Source organism: Neltuma alba, unplaced genomic scaffold, assembly GCF_004799145.2.
Source record: "Neltuma alba isolate B1F8T4 unplaced genomic scaffold, ASM479914v2 tig00010149_pilon, whole genome shotgun sequence".
Classification (NCBI taxonomy): Eukaryota; Viridiplantae; Streptophyta; class Magnoliopsida; order Fabales; family Fabaceae; genus Neltuma; species Neltuma alba.
Window position 1 is genome coordinate 15,129 of NW_021635096.1, and position 22,234 is coordinate 37,362.

The following is a 22,234-nucleotide window of genomic DNA, read 5'->3' on the forward strand; positions in this document are numbered from 1 at the left end:
TGTAACACCATAACCGCTAGAATTAACATATTTTTTTGTAGTGGAAGAATTAAGGGAGGGCTTGCTTTTTTCTGTTTTTGCCAACAACAAAGCAAGGCTTGCTTTGCTTTGATGAGAAAGCGCTACGTATAACTTATTTTTGTCCCCACAAATATCACGTTTCAATTTTTGTTACAAGATTAAGATAAAAGCCTATAGCTGGTATTTAAAAAAAAAAAAAGGATGAAAGCCTATACTCCCACTATCTTTTTTGGTGGCCTCGCCACTCTCTTGTTGCGAACTTATTCTTATATGTGAAATCCGTCTAATGTTTTTTTAACAGATATAGAAGATCAGTGAATATTCGACCCTGTCAATATTTAGTCGATTTTTTTTTTTTTGCCAACAATATTTAGTCGATTTCCTCCTTTGAAAAAGATTGCTTGCTATTTAAAACTTTAGGTGGCTATGTGGGTGAGTTTTGTTTGCATGCATGAAAAAACATTCTAGATACAAATGGGTGTCTATATATATTTAAAAAGAAATGCTTTATTCTTTAGTACATAACAAAAACCATCGTTAAAAAAAAAATGCTTTGTACTTTAGTACATAAAAAAAGCCACTCAATTAATGCAATGCCCATACAATAAATTGTAATCCTATCTATCATCCTAAGGGATACATCGAGAACAGTAGAAGATGAATATTTTCATTTCATTGATCTTCCATCTTTTGTTTCTCGTAAAAACTCTCTTCCTCCAAACCCACCTAACCCTTTTGATAAATTTCTCAAAGGAGGGAAACAAAAAAATAACTCTTGATGATAACATCAATTCGAAGTTCTTTTCCTGCTAAAAATTGATCAGAGTCCGCTTCAGAAGTTCAAACGATTCCTTCCCTTCCTCCGCCGAATCCTTTCCAGACTCCAGAGAAGATAATTGATCTTCAACCTTAATTGACCATACAAAGAATCACGAGCACAAACTCTCCTGAGGATCGCTCTTAATATGGGAACCCAATCTCATCTCTCTCTCTATATATATATGTATATATTTATATATCTCAACCAGCTGCCAAATTCATCATCATGTTCCGATGGCATCTTCTGGATCAACCTGTCTACTTTATATACATCCATGAATGCCATACTTTACTGCAAAAGATATATTGAAAGCCAGCTGTGATGAAGAGGAGTAGCGTTCTGTAGGTTCTAGTTGTTTTACCTGTTAGTATTTGTCTTCACTTGTGAAACTCATTCTATGTTTCATCTCTCCCCTGTGGGTTGTCATCTCGTCCAATAACTCTGCGTCAAAGAAATCGTCTGATTTCTCATCCGCTTCTGGGACTTCAGTGGGATCCTTAGGGGCACCGGCAACTTCCTCGTACTCAGAAGAATCCAGTTCCTGGAGATCGCCATTGCTGAATATCTTGGGAAGCACGTGTTCCCTTATCACTATGAGAAGGAAGAATGGCAGTGGAAACAATACTCCACCAATAGGTATCCATGTCACCCCGAAACAGAACAGAAAGTACAGACACTGCATCAGTGTGAAGAGAGCTATGGTTTTGAACGACACTGATTCAACGAATGATGCATGATCACCTTCCAAAATTCTGCCCAAAACGTACCCAAAAAACATCAGAACAACAATTTGAAAAGTAACCAATTAAAGACGCATGGGGTAAGCATTACATATATATGTACACAAGGGGGCTTACTTGTGACGCCTTCTTGGGGTGACAAAGAGAAGCAAAATCCTTTCCCAGAACTGATTCCCTGGGAGACTGTCAATGGCCATGTAAGCGAAATAACCCCACAGAACTGAGGTAGGTATCATTCTAATAAGTGGCATGGCGAAAACGGACGCGCCCACGAGGAAGGACTGCAAAAAGTTGCTTAATCTTTGCTCGTTCACTCGGACAGGCAAATAAGCATCAATGTGTTTCTCAGGATCAAATTTTTGTTGTACACCGTCTTTCTCATGAGGTTTCATCACAGCCTCCTTCAAAGTCGCCAACTCTTGTTTCTGTTAATTCCATATTCAAAATTTCAAACAAGGTTGATTCAGATGCTCTTCATCAAATGCCTTCATATATACACACAGCTTCCAAGTACCAAGAAAACCATACTTACCGTTGGGGCTGTATCCATTTCTATAAACACATCATGCATCTTTCCGTATATTTCAGAGTTGCTCCTTTGTTCCCTAATGCATTCCTTGGCTTTTTTAACCACTCTCTTTCGCATCAACTGTGAATTAATCAAGTCATAGAGGTAAGAATGTGTTCGAGTTTAAATTAAAGAACTTATAAGCTCTGATTAAATGGTTAAAGCAGATTAAAGATGATATCAATTACCTGCCCCTTAAGAACTGCCAAACTCTTGGTATGCATTGGGGATTGTGGAAGGACACCATTTGATGGAGGAAGCCCAAGGAGACCGCAAATCAAAGCCTAAAAATCCATACGGATATTATAAATGTAAAATTAAGAAACACCATCAGAAAGATTTGCTCTCTATGAAATTTTGGAGGCAGAAACGACAAACCATAATTCCAAGCAGGAACATATCGTGGTGGTAAGCATCTGGTTTTTGAAGGTTGAATTCCTTTTGCTGAGCCATCTGGGAAGCTACATTGTGATCGAAGAAGTATAAACCTGCCACCATCACGGCAGGAATAATTGCCGCAAAGATGTAAAGCACTGGTACCTTACCCATGTCCTGCAGTTTGTAGTTCATCGTCAAATAGATCTAGTATGGCTTGCGTGGCACTAAGTAAATCTCACTGGTACTTCATAATATTGTTTCATTGAAGCAATATATACGTGCATAGCATGGCGAGATCAATATATGGAAAAACAGAGAAGCATGCCGTGGCATAACATTAACACCTTGACTACTGTCCAGTGGTACAGAGACTCAGCTTCCCAAGGAAGGGGACAAACCAGCCTTCTGGGAACACCGTGCGGGACTTTGGCTGGAACAGCATAAGATAGCGCAGACCAGAGCAAGACCACCGCTGGAACCCCATAATCTGCAACGAAAGCTCGCATCCACCCTGTGAATCCCATAGAGAAGACCAAAGTAGTTAAGAGATAAATTACGCCTAACATGAGAACCATAGAAAGCTTCTTTCTGCGTATGATTTCATTCACCTGTTCCATAACGCCATGATCTTGCAGTTCTACTTTTGTGGGCAGTGAGAAGTACCCCGAAAGAGAAAATAATGGCAAGCAAGCCATTTGTATATAGCCATTGGAATTGAAATTCCTCCAACATTGGGTTCTCGTTCTTAGGCACTTGGAACTCGGCTACCAGTCCCTGCGATTCGAAGTCAAACAGTTGCTTTAATTAAAACTAATCTGGTTAAGGTGGATTTGTGCTTTCCCTAATTGTAGCTTCCTCTTTTATTTAGTCTGACTTTAACCCCTTCAAGGTATAATTATTATAATTGATTGTGCCTATATAATTCATATCTATATTTACTAGATTCATTAGGATTTCCTGCTATATATACAATTAAATCAATTCACAATAAATATGATAGAATAATCTGAATAAAATGGGAAACTACAATCAATAATCAATGGTAATTAGACTACACATAAATTTAATTACAGTAATAATTTGCCATCAACTTCGCTGGAAAAGGGGAAGCAATACCTTTATAGCCTCTTGAATGAAAAGAACAGTAATCAACATGCCAAATAGTTCCCCGGCGATTCTTGTAAATTTGTTGATAATGGTGCACGTATTAAAAACTGCAAGCAGAATCAACATGATTCCTGTCCAAACACAAACCCTGTACGTTGATGATGGGCATGTATGTTAGATTAAGTTCTAATATTGTGTACTTTGGAAGAAATCAAGTATTGATAAAGCCAACAAAAATAGATCGATCGTGCTTACCAAGCAGCCCAAGCCAGAAACAGTTCGGCACCTAGTTCTGGCCTTTTTTTGCAGATCTCGTACAAATAAGTGTACATTATAGCAGTGGGTTCAGCAACCCCCAAAATCAGCAGAGGCTGGCCACCAAATATCGAGTGGATAATTCCACAGATAGCAGTAGATGATAATGTTTCCACCGTGCTCAATGCTCCATCTGGAAAACATGGTTTTTCTTTAAAGCCTTTTCAGCGACTATCATACTTTGCAACCCAAGCCAAATAGCTTTTAACTTTACATTTGACAAACGAAAAATACAAATTAAAGCTGTTAGGAGTTACCTGTATCTCTATTAAGCTGCTCTCCGAAGGCGATGACAGGTAAAGCAGAAGCGAAAAAGATATAAAAAGTTGGACCCAATATCCTGGCATAGACCAAAATGATTAGGCATAGTTAAGTTCAGAATGAGACATACATTAATTACCAGTTTGCATGTAAGCAGGCCTAGGATGGGGGAGACTTACTTGAAGCCAGAACAGGTTCCGGTAATCCAGTCTTGTCTGTAACATGCAGCCCTTCCTTTTAAATCTTCAATTATTCCCTGACCCGGTTTCATGTTGCCCATTGCTGATGTAAGAAAAAATTTACGCAACGGTTACATATGAAAAGGAGAGATTCACATGGAACGAGGATTCATCATGAGTTGCTCAGCGTCCTCAGCATATTACAGCTTACACAGAAGCAACAAAACGGGTACCATCACTAATTATAAGATAATTTAGAACCCATTTCGTCTTTATTGTTTTCATTTTTCTTCGATAATGCTTTTCGGAAATTTGCGGAGAAGATCGCATGAAGCTTGATGATTAGTTCATGCAACATATATATATATATATATATATATATATTTATATATCCAACGACCATGCACAAGACATAAATCTTAAAAATCCGTTCGACTGGTGACCGGTAAGAAACGAGTACCGGATGAAATAATAGAATACAGCACCACAAAATTTTCCTGTGGTCATTCATCATTACTGTGGAAAGTCTAAACAAACGGAAGCAAAAGTAAACTATGCGGAATCAAGTTCATGCAGCAGGAAAGAACGAAGAAGAACGTACGTAGTTCTGAAGGAGAGGATGGGGCCCGCGGGGAGCCTTACGGCGAACAGGCGAAGGCAAATATTGCGAAAGCGGGAGTGAGGCAAGATTAACGGCGGCCAAGAGTGAGGGCGGAGGATCCAGAAGAAACGTTAGGGGGTGGGGACCCTAATTTCTGGTATTTCCTTTTCTCTCTCTAAAGCTGGAAGCCGGAAAGAGAGAGAGAAGGAGATGAGAGTGGCTGGAGGAGAGGGTGGCAATTGACGTGCAAAAATTAGAAGGTTCAGCCATGCAAGGCGGGTTTTGTGGGGCCCAACCTGGAACCTCCATATTTCTCCATCCAAGGATCTCGCTTTGCTTGCCACGTCCTTACACTTGATTGGCTCACTCAATCAATGGCCTTTGCTCTGATTTATTTTCCCTTTTTATTATTGGCTCAAAAAAGTGGATCCTTCCGTTGGCAAAAAATTAAAATATGGATCCCTTCTTGCCTAGTTGTATTGACCAGTGGTTTTGAGGGCAGACTTTTTCTTCTACAAAAATCCCCTACGTTCACTGATAGTATAACTATAATTACTAATTAGGAGCTTTTAATTCATTCAAATCTTTGACTATAAGTTGACAACAATTAAATAAAAACTCAATAAAAATAATTATACACATATATAATAATGTATTAAAGAAATAAATCTGTAATAAGTCTAATTATCAACATAATAACACAGTATATAAAGCTTTTCATGAAACAATATCGGGTGACTTCGAAAAATATATTAGGTTTTAATTATGAGGGAGTCATTCTTTTTTTTAATAATTTTGTTAAAATTTTTAGCTGTTTTTTTTTTCCCGTCAGTCTCATTTGTAGTTTAAATTTGAGTTACAATGCCTAATCTCTTCCGGTCGGCCACTTGTTGGTCTCATTTGTAGCAGGCAACATATTTTAGGTAAGGAATATTTGTTTTTTTTATAAATGTAATAATTAATTATAAAAAATACAACTTCTGTAAGGATCAAGTTGCGGAAAAAGAAAACTCGGTATAATTTTTCTTGCAGTCAATTGACCAACAAACCATCAACAATATGAGTTTAAAAAAAGCTTAATTAATTATATTTTGTCTTTGTAGAGTGCGCAAGACTGGTCATGGAAAATCTGCCTCCAAATAAATTGGCTGCGTCATAGGTCATAGCTATTGGAGTGTAGGCTAGGCTTGCATGTTATGTTCAAATACTTCTAAGGCGGAAGAATGACGCATAAAATGGAGCAACATGCCTAAGCTAGGCACCTGGAGGACACTTCACGCTAATGAGCCACGTTAGGTGAACAACTAAAGTCTTTAGCAAAGAGCTACAGTGAGAAATGGCATCAGTTTGCTAATCCTCTCTCACTTCACATCACATTCTTTCGTATCAAAGTTTCTCTATGGATGCCATACTAATCTTACGTCCAATATCTCTGTATGATGCCACACATTACATCAGTAAGAAGAAAGAAAGAACATGGCAGAAGATGCATTGTGATGGAGCAACCTCCATTGTGTATATAACGAACTGATCTATTTCATTCTAGCATTAGTACTGTACAATCAACACAGATATCTCATGTAAACTATTTATATACAAAAATCAATGGATCAGTAAATCAACTATGTAAGGCCTTCAAGATTGAACTCCATTAATCCATCAACTTCCCTTCAGCATCTCATACTGAACATGGAAGATAGCAGTCATGAATACATAAAATGAAGGGCTTCCCGGGTACGGCCCAGCAAACTCAAAGCTGTGGCAGCAATGTGGTGTCCACTCAGTCCTGCCTGATCAAGTTGCTCATCTGGTGATGCCTGTTCTATGTAATTGTCCGGTAAGACAATAGGTCGCCACTGGCAGAGTTGGTTCCAAATGAGAATTAAGATATCAGATGGTTGGCAGATAAAATGAAATCAATTTTCATACACACACACACACGTATGTGTATATATATTGTAGAATTTATAAGAAATTTTACTATTCATAAGGTATAGACAATGTGAGTTAACTCAACCTCCGGGTCACAATAGGACCGACAATTTGTTTTGTAATAAATGACAGAAACTTCCTTTGAGTTTTATTAAAGGTTAAAATGTTTTTCTATTTTCCAAACTTAAAAATGAACCTCGTTAAAATAAATTTCCCTACTATTTTTAAAGCCTCTTACCAGGTTTTGCTAAAATCACTCAAGAGAGGCTTGTGTTGTTTACATTGTGATTCTGCGTGGGTTTTGAAAGCAAATAAGAGATCTATGTAATTTTAACCAAATTCAAAAGAAGTTCATATTAATTTTGAAGATGGAGATCAAGTCTTCATAATTTCAATAGATTCGCGAGAGATCTATGTAATTTATTATAAAATTTATCATGGCTTCCTGGACGCGAGATGCACGCTTATAATTCTCTTATCTTTAATAGATGGACTTTACTAATCAAGGAAATAAAAACTCAAGAAAGGCCTCTCCACATTGCATGAAGAAATTACCTTAATTTTCCCATCAAGCTGTCCATCAAGAGCAAAAAATTGAGCAACATGAGAACCAAATCCTCCAATAGATCCTTCCTCAACAGTAATCAGGAACGAATGGTTTTTACAAAGCTGCCTGAGAAGATTGATGTCCAGGGGCTTGCAGAACCTTGCATCAGCAACTGTGACCTCGATCCCTAGCTTTGAAAGAAGTGTGTAAGCTTTTAGGCAGTTCCCAACCATTGATCCATATCCCAGTAGAGCAACTTCTTTTCCTTCAACAAGAACTCTCCCTTTTCCAATCTGTATACAAATATAAAAGAGTGCCTCAACAACTTAAAAAACAAACATCATAATATCTTATATTATGAAAATTCTAGGGAAAGTGGAGATCTCAGGTTATATTTGGTCTGAACAAACTATCAATTAGTTTACCCCTTTCAAATTTATATAAGCTTTTGTCAACCTGTAACGTATCCTGGAAATAGGGTGCCCAGAAATTACCTCCATGGGAACCCCATTGCATGCAGTATAGTTGCTGCTAACTAAAGCACCTCTGGGATACCGGAAGCAAATAGGCCGATCATTGACATGACTGGCAGTAGCCACCATGTGCACAAGCTCAATCTCATCAGATGGTGCCATGACTATCATATTTGGCAAGCATGACATGAACGTTATATCAAATGCTCCACAATGGAGGGGACCATCAGAACCCACCAATCCTGCACTTGAAATGACAAAACGTACTGGAATTTTCTGTTGATCAACATCATGGATCACCTGCATATGCCCAAGACAACGTTAAAAATCCTACTCACAATATCTAATCACTCATTGACCATGCCTTGCACATATGATTAGGTGCACTCCTAAGAAGACAAGCCCACAGAGAGAGAGAGAGAGAGAGAGAGAGAGAGAGAATCATGCATAAAATTATAAAAGTAATAGTAATAGTCCATTTCTTTCTGCTTCACATTAAAACCTTTGCTGAGTTCAACTATAACTACACTTCTCTTCACAATCCTGATTGTCTGTGAAGAATAGATGGTCGTTACTATAAGTTATACAGAAATAATGGTGAGAAATAACCTGGTCATAAGCTCTCTGAAGAAAGGAAGAAGGTATTATGCAAAACGGCTTCAATCCCCCACATGCCAGACCAGATGCAAATGTAACCGCATGTTGCTCAGCCATACCCACATCAAAAAACGTATCTGGCATTTTTTCTTGAAACAGTTGAAATGACCGTTCCATCATATTTCCTGCATGAACTACCACAATATCTTTATCTTTCTCTGCTTCCATGACCAAAGTTTCCGCCAAGCAATCACTATATGTCCGAGGTCGACTAGGTTGATGAAATGAATCAAAGTTGCTAGAACCTGAAAATTTCGAATAGATAACTTCTGAGACCATAAGACTTAACTGACCATTATCGATAGTTGGCAAATATCTTATAAGCGAGGCCAGAAAGAAACTGAGCCGTCATCCTTTGACATGCAAAAGGAACTGAAGAGATGGCTTTGCACCCATAAAAAATTGATAACATCCACCTGAACCTGAACCCAAAGATGAAGAGGCCAAATCCAAGCAATGCATGTTTTAGCTCAAAATCAAAAGCATCTCGGAAAGAAATATTTTTTTAGTATATATAGAGTATTATATGCTTTATACATCAGGAACTCAGTCATACGAAGCCACAAGATTTTTACATCATTTAAGTCCATCAATAGATGAAGTTTGGCCGAAAAGAAAAAAAACAACAAAACAAAATGAAAGATGAAGTAATTCAATTTCCTCCCAGTGTTAGTGTCCTGCTGAGTGCGCGCATGTGTATTTTGTGTTTCCAACCGAAGCAAAGGTGATTTCATTTTCTCAAATGCTTGGTGGCAACTAAAGCAGAGAAATACTACTAATTGTAACAAAATAATAAAATAGGAGCAAGCATTACCATCCGGCTGCCTATCTGCTACATTGCTGTGATTATTTTCTACTCCTTGGTTTTCACCAGTTATTACATGAATCAGGACAGGGCCCATTGAATCAAGAGATGCTACTTCTTCTAGAACACAAATTAGCTCCTCAATGTTGTGCCCATCCACAGGGCCAATGTAGTACAATCCAAGCTCCTCAAAAAGAGTGGACCCACGAGGACCCATCATACCACGTGCAAATTCATCAACTTTAGCTGCCAGTTCATGCATACCTCCACCAATTCGCTTGGTAACACCCTGACAAAAGCACAAACAATCACTTCAATGTAATGTGAGTACTAAGCATAGGAGAAAACGCTTTAATTATGTTGTCTTCAATGAAATCTTGCGACGGCCCCATAAAGCTCAGTGCCCATAACAAAATAAATAAAATTCATTTTTTGAATACATAAGATTAAAAAGATCAAAGAACATCCGGACAGAAGGACTATTATTATTGAAAATATGAATTAGTCAACGGTAAAAAATGAAAATGGAGTTTCAAAGGAAGGATATTAAATAATGAGTACATCATCTGCTTTGTAATGAAATCACAAACTTGCCCAAAACTGCTCCACCATGTAACAATGAGAAAAAAAAATATGCACATAAAAGGGAAAAAAGAGAATTAAGCTTGAACACGCATGTCTTCAGTAGTACACAGATAGAAAGAGACATCTTTAAATAAGGTTATCAGAAGATGCCACACGATTGATTAAAACCAGAACCTTATAATGGTAGTAAGAAGGGGGGGGCGGATGCGACCATTCATATCATGGTATTCTAATTAGTATTTCATTCTGAGAAAATGCATTTTGCACTAATAGTTCCCACTTTATGAAGCAAAGAAGTGTGATTTTTGAATATTAGTGTATTAAGTATAAATTCACAACTTCAGCATAGGGATCCCACACATATGGAACACAACTTAGGGGGTGTTTGGATATAACCAAACCATGGTTTGGAGAATAGCTTCTGAAAAATAGATTCTAGGGAGAATAGATTTTTTGAAGAATAGATTTTGTGAAAAAGTAATTCTGAGAAGTGAGAGTATTTGGATAGTTGTTACTAGAAGCACTTTTTACATGTACAAATTACTAAAAAAGGCATAAGTTAATATGATAATTACAGAAAAAATATATTTTATGATATATTTTAATTTGAAGGAATAAAATTGTTAATAATATATTTTTTATTAACATAATTAATAGTACATAAGATAATATAATTAATAAATAATTAATATGTATATATATTTATAAGATATAAGATTAAATATATTTATAAAAAAAACAACAAGATACATATCCTATAGGCTCTCACACTCTCCTTTTTTTTCCAAAAACAAAAAATTTTTGTTTCTCCCAAAACCATGGTTTTGGTGTTTTTAAAGGTGTTTGGGTGATTTTTTCCCAAACCATGGTTTGGGTTATCACCCAAACACCCCCATTTAACATTCATTTACAATATCTAGTTTTTTTTCTCAGCAAACAACGAGAAGAAGCGTACTTTAGCAGCTTCTCTAAACCTTCGGAAGGATTTACTGGACTGGATCCTGCTTAGGGTACCAGATAATGCATTGATTGACGCCTTTGGGCCCTCCTCAACTTTTGGATGTAAAGAGTGACGGCAGTCATTCAGAATCACAACCATATTTGAGTCCAAATATCCTGCATTGCTCATGGCTTCATAGACCTGACCTGCCATAGTTGTCCAATTGCTGATAACTGCAACTACACGTTCTCGCCTCCCCTTCAAATCTCGTGCGACTGCCATGCCTGAAATTAAATACATAGATATGACTTCAAGATTCAATAGAAACATTATAGGAATTCATTAATTAATGACACAAAAAGCCTGATGTGGCCTTTCAATGCAGGAAAAAAATATCTCCCACCACTCCAATGAATATGCTCATAATAGTGTATAACATGAAAAAAATTTTGCCAAGAATAATCAGTAAAACTGGATCCATAAATTACCAAGTCCAGCAGAAATGCTGTTGCATCCATGACCTGCACCAAATGCGTCATATTCACTCTCAGATCGGGATGTAAATGCAGAAAGGCCATTCTTTTGTCTCACTGTCTTCATGAGGGATCTCCTTCCAGTAAGAATCTTATGTATATATGTCTGCTAACAACATATTGATTAGACTACATTATCCAAGTAAGGTCATTCAACAATTCATTAGAGAATGAAATCCAAGAAAGGGATATCAGTCATAAGATCGTTAACAAATAGGTATACCATATCAACTTTTAAACTGTACCTCTCCTTTACTCCCCCAAAGGAGAGAAGGAATCCCTTCTTTTAAAAAAAAAAAAGGAAAAAGAAAAGAAAATAGGGCACAAGCATTGATGATAAAATCTTACTTGTTGTCCAACATCCCACAAGATCCTGTCCACTGGAGCATGAAAAACACGGTGTATTGCAATGGTCAGTTCCACCACTGCCAGACTGTCTTCAAATGAAATGTGTGCATCTGACATCATCAAAGACAATTCCAAACGGATTTCACCAGCCAGTTGCTTGAGTTCCTACAAATTATGATATAGGAAATAAGATGCTGTGAGCTTGCATGTAAAAATGATGTAACATTAACACCAAGAGGGGAAAAAAGATAGAAATGCTTTTGAGCTTATAACTGACCTTAAGAGATAAGTTCTTCAAACAAAGAGGATTATCAATTGCATCAAGCATGGGTGTTGGCACTTTCTCCCAGCTGAAATCATCAATATTAGGACGTGCACATATACGGTCTACAAAACCCTGCATCAAGATCATACAAGATACAACCCGCTTTTCAAATAATTAATGAAACATAAGTTTTTACTCGAATATTTGTTAAGGAGATAATGACATTGTACAATTAAGATTTTAAGCTTGTCACACTTCTTATGCGTCTCTCGTTACAGTCACCTTACAAGCCCATATCACATATTATGCTGCACTTCAGCCCATGTATTCTAACAAGTATACCTCAGATTTGTTGATAAATATTTTCTTTCTATTTATCCCTCAAGAAAATACTGAAGAAGGCAGTTTTTGCAGTTTTGTGACTAACAGGAAAACCAAAGGGTGTAGATCTTCGTAAATTCACACAAGGATTTTCCAATAAATATCATAAAATCCTTCGTACAATGATAGAAAAGTTTGCTAATAGGCTCTGTAATTTCAATCAACCCAGGACTAAGGAGAACATCTAATAAAATATTCAATTTCAAGTCCTCTGCAAAATTAAATCGTGGAATTAAACCTCCTATGGCTTCATAAATTTTCCTCTTGGTCCGTCATTTGAAACCATGTGTATATAATAGTGTGTCCATGCAATGCCAAGAAAGTTTCATCGCTGCCTTGCATCTTGAGGTACTCAAGCCAGTTAATTGCCAGTTTGACACCATATTAATTATCCAGGTTATCTTACCGCTTTTAAAGCTTTTACAATCCAGCAAAAACCTTATTAAACTGACCAGCTTTCAAGTTTTCAATCTGTTGGGTTTCGGACAGAAGAAATATACCAAACTTCATGTAATTAATCATAATATAGCCCCCTTCTTGAATTTAAATTTTTTTAATGAAAAACGTCGTTCGGTCGAACCCTTTCGAAGTCTGATCGATTCTATATATAAGGAATAGGAAGTTTGAAAAAAGTTCAATAAAATAAAGCAACAGAAAAATGAAATTGAATATGACTGCACAATGTGGAATGTTCTGTTCCAATGCATTCGCAGGTTAGGCATGTGACTTGGATGAAATTCATAGTTGCGTCTTCCTTTAGAATGATGATAGCATTATAAGATAAAGTAAAAAAACTGTAAATGCTTACGTGCAAACTGTTTTGTTTGGGGAAGGAATGGGAACCTAAGAACCCTCTAAAGAAAAATGACAATTAAAAATACCTTTGAAGCGGTGAAGGACACAAAGCTTGGGCACAGACTAATTCTTGAAACGTCCACATTAAGAGGAAACTCGGAACTTGAGCTGTGCACTTTCCGGTTGGAGTGAACGGTGAATCCGAATGGGTATCTGGCAGATGCGGCACCCATCACAAAAAAATGACCGAATTCTTCAAATTTTACAGAAAATCGCTGGTAAGCATGATTCCTCAGCTGGAGCTTTTGAACATGAGCAGATATGAAAGACTTCGATATAAACCGGGAGTGAATTCTAGATGAAGTTTACAAAACGACGGGAGAGGCGTGGAAGAGAATCATAGAAAACGAATAGGCGAATCACACCCCCAAAACGCTATAAACGCCATCAACAAGGTGTTTAGATAAAACCAATATTTTACACTCTGAAAATAAATAGATGGACAAGTTTATCAAAAAAATATTTTTTAAAAATACTTCTCATGTCATCTAAACATCCTCTATCAGTAACTGCTTTTATTCTACCATACTATAAACAGTAAAATAAATTATCGTATAGAGTATGAGAGTGTTTACTACACTTAAAATGATTTTATCTTTCCATTGTTACATTAACGTTTTTTTTTGGCCAGACTTTATTAGTTTATTACATTAACTTATCATGTCCGAAATTTATTTTATTAATAAAAAAGTAAAATCATTCACCATATAAGTAAAATCCCTTCTTTCCCTCTTGACATACCAAATGTCCAAATCTATTCCCCCTCTATCTTATTCTAAGCATTTTTTTTTTCATTTTTTATTTACTAATTTCTCATCCTTTTTTGAAGAATATCGATTTAATTACAAGCTCATTATAAAAGATAGTTTCTGTTTTTAATTGAAACAGTTATATATATGCGCCATTTTTAATTAATTGAAATTATATATTGTAATGTTTTGATTGTAATAAATAGATTTTAATGCTGCACAAATATGTTTTGTTGAGTTTAACTTTCATATCAATTATGACACCAGCTAAAGTAAAACTTTCATTTATTTCGCGAGGGAAGAAATCACAAAATTTGTGATGCATGCAACTATTTATTATTACAATTAATGTAAAAACATATACTGATCAGAGGGGCATGTACAATAAAAAGTTCACTGGAACCAAACAAAATATCTCGAACCTCATTAGTTTGTCTCAAAATTAGGAAAGTTAATTTGTTATCATACATGACCAAAAATATATATACTCCTTTAATTCTATTTTCTTTCTTCTTTTTTTGATAAGATAACGCCTATTTTCAAATTATCTCTACCATATTTTCAAAAATATATCCATGATGTGTTAAAATTTGCTATTACAATCAGTATACAATGATATACTGCCTCCGATTTTAAATATTATGTTACAAACTATGTCTTATATTTATATTTAGGAGTAGAGATAACATCTAGCAATGAAATTTCAACTAAAAATAACGTAAATATGTATATGTTTCAACTAAAAAACAAACCATCTTCTACTCAATGTATTTAAAGGACTCTCATATTAAGAACGTAGAGGGGTATATAAATGGTATGAATTATCATGGACATTGATGATGTCTTGGTCATATAATTGCCTTTTTTTTTTTCTTTTTCTCTCTCTTTAGATATAAATATTCTCTTATTGAAGATAATCATATTCAAAGCATCATCAGATACTAAATATAAGGATCTCTTTCTGTGGAGATTCCAACATTGATTCTCTAAGTTGTAATGGATAGATTCATCTCTCATTGTTGATTGCCTTAATTTTTTTGCTAAAGTATGGGTATCCTCCTATTGAAGGCAATCATATTTAAGACATTATTGGGCACTAAATGTAGGCACTTCTCTCAAAAGGGATTCGAATCTTGATTTATCATGTTATGAGGGACTAGCTCTTTCTATTAGACCCAATTCTGTTAGTGATTGCCTTATTTGTTTGTGCTGTTACTTTTCTTTATTTTCACTGTTGGACCGTGTTATGTTTTCGTTTTAACGAGTGCAATTTTTTCACCGGCAAAACAACAAAAAAAGGAGTGAGGAGCGGACACAAGTAAAAGGAAAAAGCAGAGAGAGAGAGTTAGAGAGAGATTCTCTCACTTAAGAACTGTGCACGGCTGGGCCACCACCTCTTGGTGGTATCCGGCAAGCAAGAAACCTCTGTTGCCCACTGCAACGGAGGACAAAGAGTGTTACGCAACTACCACGAAGCACTAGAGAGACAGAATAGCAAACGCAGGACACCATGGAGAGGAGTTTAGAGATCGGACTTGCTGGAAAGATTGAATGCACGCCTCGAGAGGATGAAAACAGGACTACCAAGAAAGTGAAGCTACGAGATAAAAGTGAGACTTCAAATGACATGGATACAACGGAAAGCCTCATTATAGATTCTAATAATAATAACTGGAATGAGGTACAGAAGCAACTATTCCCTGATGATCAAGTTGACGAAATGGACAAGGACGCCGATGAAGGATCGACTGAGCAGTCTGCACCTTGCAGGAACAAAGACAAAGGAAGCAAAGAGCATGCGGAAGCAAGGGAAAACATACCCTCCTTTAAAGATATGCTCATGGGGGACTCCGGAGAGAACACCTGAAAACAGGATAACATAGCAGGAGAGCCGTTTATCAAACAAGACGATGCCATGGTCAACATGGATGGACTTATCCCCCGATCACCTTCTCAGAACGAATTAAATCTTTCATGACCCAATGCATGAGACTCGCTGTTGTTGTTAAGGTGCTAGGCCGCTATGTAAGGCAAGATATCCTCCACTCTAAAATATGCACCTTTTGGCAACCTACCGGGAACTTCAAGCTAACAGAACTCGAAGGCGGTTGCTATATAGTGAAGTTTGAGAAGGAATGGGACTATCAACATGCGATACTGGGAGGACCCTGGGTGGTGCAAGGTCACTATCTCATGGTACACCCATGGGAACCGACGATCTCCCCTCAAAACCTAGAGATCAAGCAGGTGTATGGTTGGGTTCGGTTGCTAGGCCTCCCTTATCACTACTATCACAAGAGCATTCTCCGAGCCATTGGGGAAGTCATTGGCACCGTCTTGAAGGTTAATTACAATACAGCCGGGGTGGATAAGGCAAGATTCACTAGATTGGTAGTAAAAATCGACCTCACCAAACCTCTCGTCTCCAAGATCAAGCTAGATGGCACTATGCAGTTCGTTGAATACATGGGGCTGCCAACCATCTGTTATTGTTGTGGGAAGTACGGACACTTAGAAACTTCTTGCGCTGCTAAAAAGAAACCTCAATAGGCATAGGAATCGACTATCGAAGAGCAAGAAGGAACTCCAGCACAACCAACGCCACAATTCGCCGAAGCTGAGTCCTATGCACGTGAAACCCAATAATATGGAGCATGGATGAAGGTACAGCCCAGAGGAAGACGGGGCAGCAGGCCTAACAAGAAAGCTAGTGATGATCCTACCAGCTCTAACAGAAGTGGCGGTAGCAGGTTCGAACCCCTCGCTACCTCGGATGAAATTATGGTTCACGAAAATAGCACTGCCAATCCTGCTACTCCTAGCACTGAAGCCGTAGTGCCTCCTGCTATGCCGAAGCACACCCAAAAGCAAGTTTGGGCAACCAAGTCAATAGATATTAGCGGAAAGAAGTCAGAAAAGAAGGCAAACTCTAAGACAACTCAAAAACCAAAATCCCTAGCCGTCACCATCTTCGATACTCCCGCTTACAAGGAGACACGCGTCCCAACAACTCTGGATGCCAGTAAGCACTCAGTTGTTTCTCTTAGTGACGCAAGGCAAGCTCTCAAACTAATCGAAGGAGACATTGGGCCTACTGCTGGGCCGAGCCAAGTAAAGCACAAAGAAGGCAAGGAGAACTCCCAACAGAAGCTACTCGTCAAGAGCCCAACAAAAACTGGATACAAAATCCAATTCGTAGTCAAGATTCAAAACCTGAAGCCCAAGCCTAAAAAGGAAATTGGATCTCCATCAGAGGAACTCACAAAAGCCTTGGTAGAGGCCCTGGGGAGCACGATCCAATCTGAGGATGAACCAGTGTTAGAAGAGGCCATGGATAACGGCCTTAAGGATGATATACCGCCGAACCGCTCCTATATGGAGCACTAAAACCACCCTTCTTATGGATAAAGCTTTCCTTGTCTGGAATTGCAAAGAGGCTGCAGCCAGGAAGCTCTACGTTGTACTCAAATCCTTGCTTCAAGAATACAAACCGAACATTATTGTCCTGATGGAACCAAGAATATTGGGAGTTAAAGCTAACAAAGTAATCAAGAAGACTGGATATCCTAACTCGCACAGGGTAGAAGCCTCTGGTTTTTCTGGAGGAATATGGGTCCTGTGGTCTGACAAAGTAAACATCACGATATTGCTTAATCACAGACAATTCATTCATATGGCGATAGAAGATAATTCACGCAATGGGCATAAGTTCTTCATTGCCGTTTATGGGAGCCCCAACCAATCTCTACGTGGGAATATGTGGCAAGAAACTACTAAAACTCCCCATAGATGCCCAAGATACGTGGCTACTGGCTGGAGACTTCAATGCAACCTTAAAAGCCAATGAAAGACAAGGAGGGGCTTCTCCTTCCAGAACAGGGTGTAATGCCTTCAGAGATTTCGTTCAAGAAGCGGGCCTTGTAGATCTGGGCTTTGTCGAGCCCAAATATACTTGGAAACAGAGTTGCCTAATGGTTCGTTTAGACCGAGCCATTTGCAACAACAGTTGGCTAAAAGGCAGACCCAGCACCCAAGTCATGCATTACCGCGTATCCTGTAACATCCTTAAAAAAAAAAAAATTTAAATAATGTAAAATATTATTTTATTATTATTAAATAATAATATTTTATTAATATAAAAAAAAAAAAAATTTGACCCAGCTTTCCACCGACTTTCGGTGGAAAAGCTGGGGGTTATTAAAGAGGGAGAAGAATATGGGGTGAATTGAAGGCCAAGAAGAATTTTTCACGCGGGTAATTAAAGAGGGAGGAGGAAAAATGGGGAAGAACAATAAATGAAGGAAGAAAATTGACGAAGGTTGGTTGGCATGTTAAAGGATAAATAGAAGAGTGTGAGTGTTGTGTAGAGTAGAGAAAGAGAGGTGAGAGACGTAGGAAGAAAAACAAAGAACAAGAGAGTGAGTGAAGATTTCTGCAAGGACGTGCTAGCATTTGGGGATCATATAGGTACATTAAACACTTCTTTCTATTAAATTTTTTCTTTATGAATATTTCCTATATATTTAGAGCTTTATATTAGTAGTATTACTACACTGTTTAGAGAAAATTTTGTGAGCTGGGTACAAAGTAAGTAATGATTTTTGACAATATATGACTGTAGAAATTTAGAGATAAATAAGTAGTTAATTTTAACGGTTTAGATTTGTCTATTTATTATCTATGGTATTTAAAATTAAATTTATTTGTTGAAAAATCTGTCATTCATGATATATATCATATTTATACCGATTAAAAATAGGTTAAATAATTTATTTGGGTTGTTCGATATATTATTAAAATTTTAATCGGTTTATATTTGTTTATTGATTGTTTTGAGAATTTTAAACTAAGATTTTAGTTGAAAAATGTATTATTCAAGATATATAGAATGTTTTTACCGATTAAATTTAAGTTAAATAACTTATTTGGGTTACTTAATGTATTATTGATATTTTAATCGGTTTAAAATGTAAAATAGGTTAAGACTATATTATTAGAAAAATTTTGAAGCTGGAAACTTAAGTTATAAATTGAGATTCTTACAATATTAGATAAAAACCATATTTTATAAATATTTATAATTTAAATGAGTTATTTGGGTAGAGAAAAATTGTTATTTGAAGTAAGAATTTTTGGATAGTAAATATATGTATAAATATTATTAATAATAAATTCTATGTAATTTAAGTTAATTATTTGTATGTATATTAAATTGTATCTATATTATTTGTAGATTATCTTGTACTTCGGAGTTTGTAATTTGCGCTCTTATTTCTCAAGCTGTGAGGTTAAGCTTGGAGTAGAGGTAACCGGGGTTAATTTATTTTATATACACGCTTTGGATTGTAAGGTGTTTATTATGTTTTTATTTTCTTAGTTAATTTGTAAAAGTATGCCTGTGAATAAAATATATTTTATTATATGACAAATTTTGGTGAAGTGGGAAGTATGTTGATCTAATTATGTTTGAGTTGTGTTTTATTGGAAATTGTGTTTTCGTGTAGTACTGAATTTAATATACTAATATTATGTTATTAAATGAAATGAAAATGTGTTATACTTTGTTTGAAATTATATCATCTTACTTTGAAGATTGTGATATTTTGATTTATATTGTGACTATGCATGGGGTTCATATGTGGAGGATGGGATTTTGTTATGTGGAGGATAATTGTTCTTGAAGCCCGCGCGGCATGCCTACACTACGGATCCCAGTGTTTGGCCTTATTGTTAGACCCCTGTAGTTCTTCCTTTTCCTTGGCCCGGAATTGAGAATGAACTCTTGGGTAGACACCTCTTGCACCATAGTCCATTCTTGGGCGGTGTAGGTACAGGAGGGGGCCCGTTGCTTGATGTGAGTGGGGTGACCTTTGGCCGGGTTACTCAGCACAGAAAGCCCGGGTCCTTGTCAAGGAGTCATAAGGAGGAGCAAGGTGATGGGAGGGCATATTTCATTGTGTTGTTGCATATATGTACTTTTATATGAATTGTGTTGTGGATGGAGAGATATACTCTTTTTATGTGATTATATCTATTAAAGTACCATTTATTTCTTAAACTATATTTAAGCACTACTTCACCAACTTGCCATCCTACTTGTATATGTCATAAATTAATACTTGGTTACTGGGACTTTACGTCTCACCCCGCTATTCATCAATACTTTTCAGGAGAGCCATCTAGTTTGGCTCGGCGCGAAGGGAAGCAACCAGAGGCATAGGCGAGCATAGCCTAGTAGTCCTCTTTGGTTTAGGCATGTAATGTTATGTATATTGCCATCTTAGGGCCCACACTGTGTTGACATATACTTTCTTTTGTTTGGATGACTGTATTTGATGGAATACTGTTAAAATGGCTGCAGGCCATAAGACTCTGCTGTGTGCGATGTATGACTTATGGGCTGGGTTGAGCACCCTGTGTTTCTTGTGCCCTAAGTCTTTGTGGGATGAATATTATGTTGGGCTTGTGGGCGGTTACTGTGCCTTGAGGTTTTGTTCTACATTGTTAAACCCATGGGTGTTTTATGCATCCTGAGCTACTTGGGACGTTTTCGAAATAAGTCAAACTCTTTATAACCATGGTAGTATTTTAACACTCTAACTCAATTCTTTTTCTACCATGGTTATCATTTTAAAAATGGTTTTATAATTATATATTAAGAAGAGGTCTTTTCAACTTGGTATCAGTTTCAAGGTTTTGTGTGATCCCTGGTGCATTTCATATAGTATCTATGGCAATATACAATCATTACACTTATGCTTCCCTTCAATTTCTCCTCTTTTCTCCTTTCTTAAGTGTTTACCTTTCTTTTTGTGGGGTTCTACCCTTAGGTGGGGAGAGATGGTAAGTACCAGGCGTACTGTTGATGCTGGTGAGGGAAGTCGCCAGCCACCTAATGGCAATAGTCAAGCTAATCAGACTAATGATGAGATCTTAAGACAATTACAAGCTGTAATTCTTTCCCTTGACGAGCGGGTTAGAAAAATGGAAGATAACCGAAGGAACAAGGAAGCTGAAATCTCTCCAGAGATGGAAGGTCATCATGATGGTGATAGTATTGGACATAATGGGGGACAGTCAAATGAGCAGGAAACAGTAAATGAAGAAGAGGTTGCTGAGGTGTTACCAGACATTCCTATAACAACAGTCTGGAAGTATATAGGCCGCTTCAACCCTCCAACTTTTAAGGGTAGTCTGAATTCTGTAGAAGCAGAGGCTTGGATAGACCGATTGGAGACCCTGTTTAGTACGGTGAATTGTAGTTCCCAGCAAAAGGTGCAGGTTGCCAAGGTTCTGTTAGAAGGAAGGGCAAAGCAATGGTGGGATAGTGTGAGACCCATGGATGATAGGAGGATGGTTTGGAATCAATTCAAGGATTTATTCTTTGATTACTTCTTTCCAATGGAGGTGAGACAACAGAAGGAAGCGGAGTTCTATGCCCTGCAACAGGGAAACATGCATGAGGATCAATTTATTGGCCAATTCATAGATCTATCCAAGTATGTGGCATACCTAGATCGTTATCGAAACACTTGGTGGATGGCTGTTCAGTTAATGGAGAAAGCCAGACCAGAGATTAAGCAACAATTGGCCACAGTAGAGGTCACTACCTTTGAAAAGATGTGTACTCATATCCGTCAAGTTGCACGGAGGATGAGAGAAGCTGATGAGTATCGTAGAAGAGACAACCTTGGGCGCTTTAGCCGCCAAACCAGTGCCTCAGGATCTGGAGGACGATTTAGTAGCTATACGGGACCCACTGGTGGAGTGGGGAAGAAAACTAGCCAATCAGGTGCTAGTAGTTTTGGCAACAGAAAACAATCCTATCAAGGAAACTCTCAGCAGAGGAACCGTTTCCACGGCTCTCAGACCCAGAGAAGTCAAGGAGGAGGGAGTCAAATTTCCCAGCGTGGCTCTGTAGCATCTACTCCTAGTGTGACTAACCATCTCGCTTGTCCTAGATGTGGGAGGCAACACTTCGGAGAGTGCTGGATTTGCTTTAATTGTGGAGAGCCGGGACACTTAGCTAAGTATTGCAACAAGGCTAAGAGAAACAACCAGACCCCTAGGTCATCTGTACCAGGGCGTGTGTTCGCCATGACTTCTGAAGAGGCGGGTGCTTCACCTAACTTGATTCGAGGTAATGTACTCTTACAAAATCATCCCTTGTGTGC

The 22,234-nt window shown here is 37.5% G+C and overlaps 3 protein-coding genes across 3 annotated transcripts; 1 reads left to right on the forward strand and 2 right to left on the reverse strand.

The window, feature by feature from the left end:
* Positions 1 to 1,205: 1,205 nt before the first annotated feature.
* On the reverse strand, positions 1,206 to 4,490 carry LOC114754563 (probable boron transporter 7). The gene is made up of 11 exons (XM_028943346.1): positions 4,390 to 4,490; positions 4,207 to 4,289; positions 3,890 to 4,082; positions 3,644 to 3,782; positions 3,136 to 3,301; positions 2,872 to 3,038; positions 2,528 to 2,701; positions 2,338 to 2,433; positions 2,105 to 2,230; positions 1,699 to 2,006; positions 1,206 to 1,593 (listed from the first exon to the last, which is right to left on the reverse strand). The coding sequence occupies exons 1-11, from the start codon at positions 4,488 to 4,490 to the stop codon at positions 1,206 to 1,208; spliced, it is 1,941 nt and encodes a 646-aa protein (XP_028799179.1).
* Positions 4,491 to 6,467: 1,977 nt separating this feature from the next.
* Positions 6,468 to 13,602, reverse strand: LOC114754562 (probable 1-deoxy-D-xylulose-5-phosphate synthase, chloroplastic). The gene is made up of 10 exons (XM_028943345.1): positions 13,338 to 13,602; positions 12,088 to 12,207; positions 11,811 to 11,975; positions 11,418 to 11,568; positions 10,945 to 11,213; positions 9,414 to 9,693; positions 8,552 to 8,844; positions 7,964 to 8,242; positions 7,478 to 7,762; positions 6,468 to 6,846 (listed from the first exon to the last, which is right to left on the reverse strand). Exons 1-10 carry the CDS (start codon positions 13,482 to 13,484, stop codon positions 6,694 to 6,696), a joined length of 2,142 nt encoding a protein of 713 aa, XP_028799178.1. The 5' UTR covers positions 13,485 to 13,602; the 3' UTR covers positions 6,468 to 6,693.
* A 2,444-nt stretch (positions 13,603 to 16,046) lies between these two features.
* LOC114754560 (uncharacterized) lies at positions 16,047 to 16,610 on the forward strand. Its single transcript, XM_028943343.1, has one exon. It carries the CDS (start codon positions 16,047 to 16,049, stop codon positions 16,608 to 16,610), a length of 564 nt encoding a protein of 187 aa, XP_028799176.1.
* The last annotated feature ends 5,624 nt before the right edge of the window (positions 16,611 to 22,234 follow it).

Excerpts from the sequence above, each read along its gene's own strand:
- LOC114754560 (XM_028943343.1), top strand. The coding sequence starts at position 16,047 with ATGAGACTCGCTGTTGTTGTTAAGGTGCTAGGCCGCTATGTAAGGCAA.
- LOC114754563 (XM_028943346.1), bottom strand. The coding sequence starts at position 4,490 with ATGGGCAACATGAAACCGGGTCAGGGAATAATTGAAGATTTAAAAGGA. Across the intron at positions 3,302-3,643 it reads TCATTCAAGAGGCTATAAAG|GGACTGGTAGCCGAGTTCCA; the intron begins GTATTGCTTCCC and ends TTCGAATCGCAG. Across the intron at positions 3,039-3,135 it reads ATCATGGCGTTATGGAACAG|GGTGGATGCGAGCTTTCGTT; the intron begins GTGAATGAAATC and ends TGGGATTCACAG.
- LOC114754562 (XM_028943345.1), bottom strand. The coding sequence starts at position 13,484 with ATGGGTGCCGCATCTGCCAGATACCCATTCGGATTCACCGTTCACTCC. Across the intron at positions 11,214-11,417 it reads CAGCATTTCTGCTGGACTTG|GCATGGCAGTCGCACGAGAT; the intron begins GTAATTTATGGA and ends ATTTAATTTCAG. Across the intron at positions 9,694-10,944 it reads GGTTTAGAGAAGCTGCTAAA|GGTGTTACCAAGCGAATTGG; the intron begins GTACGCTTCTTC and ends TGCTTTTGTCAG.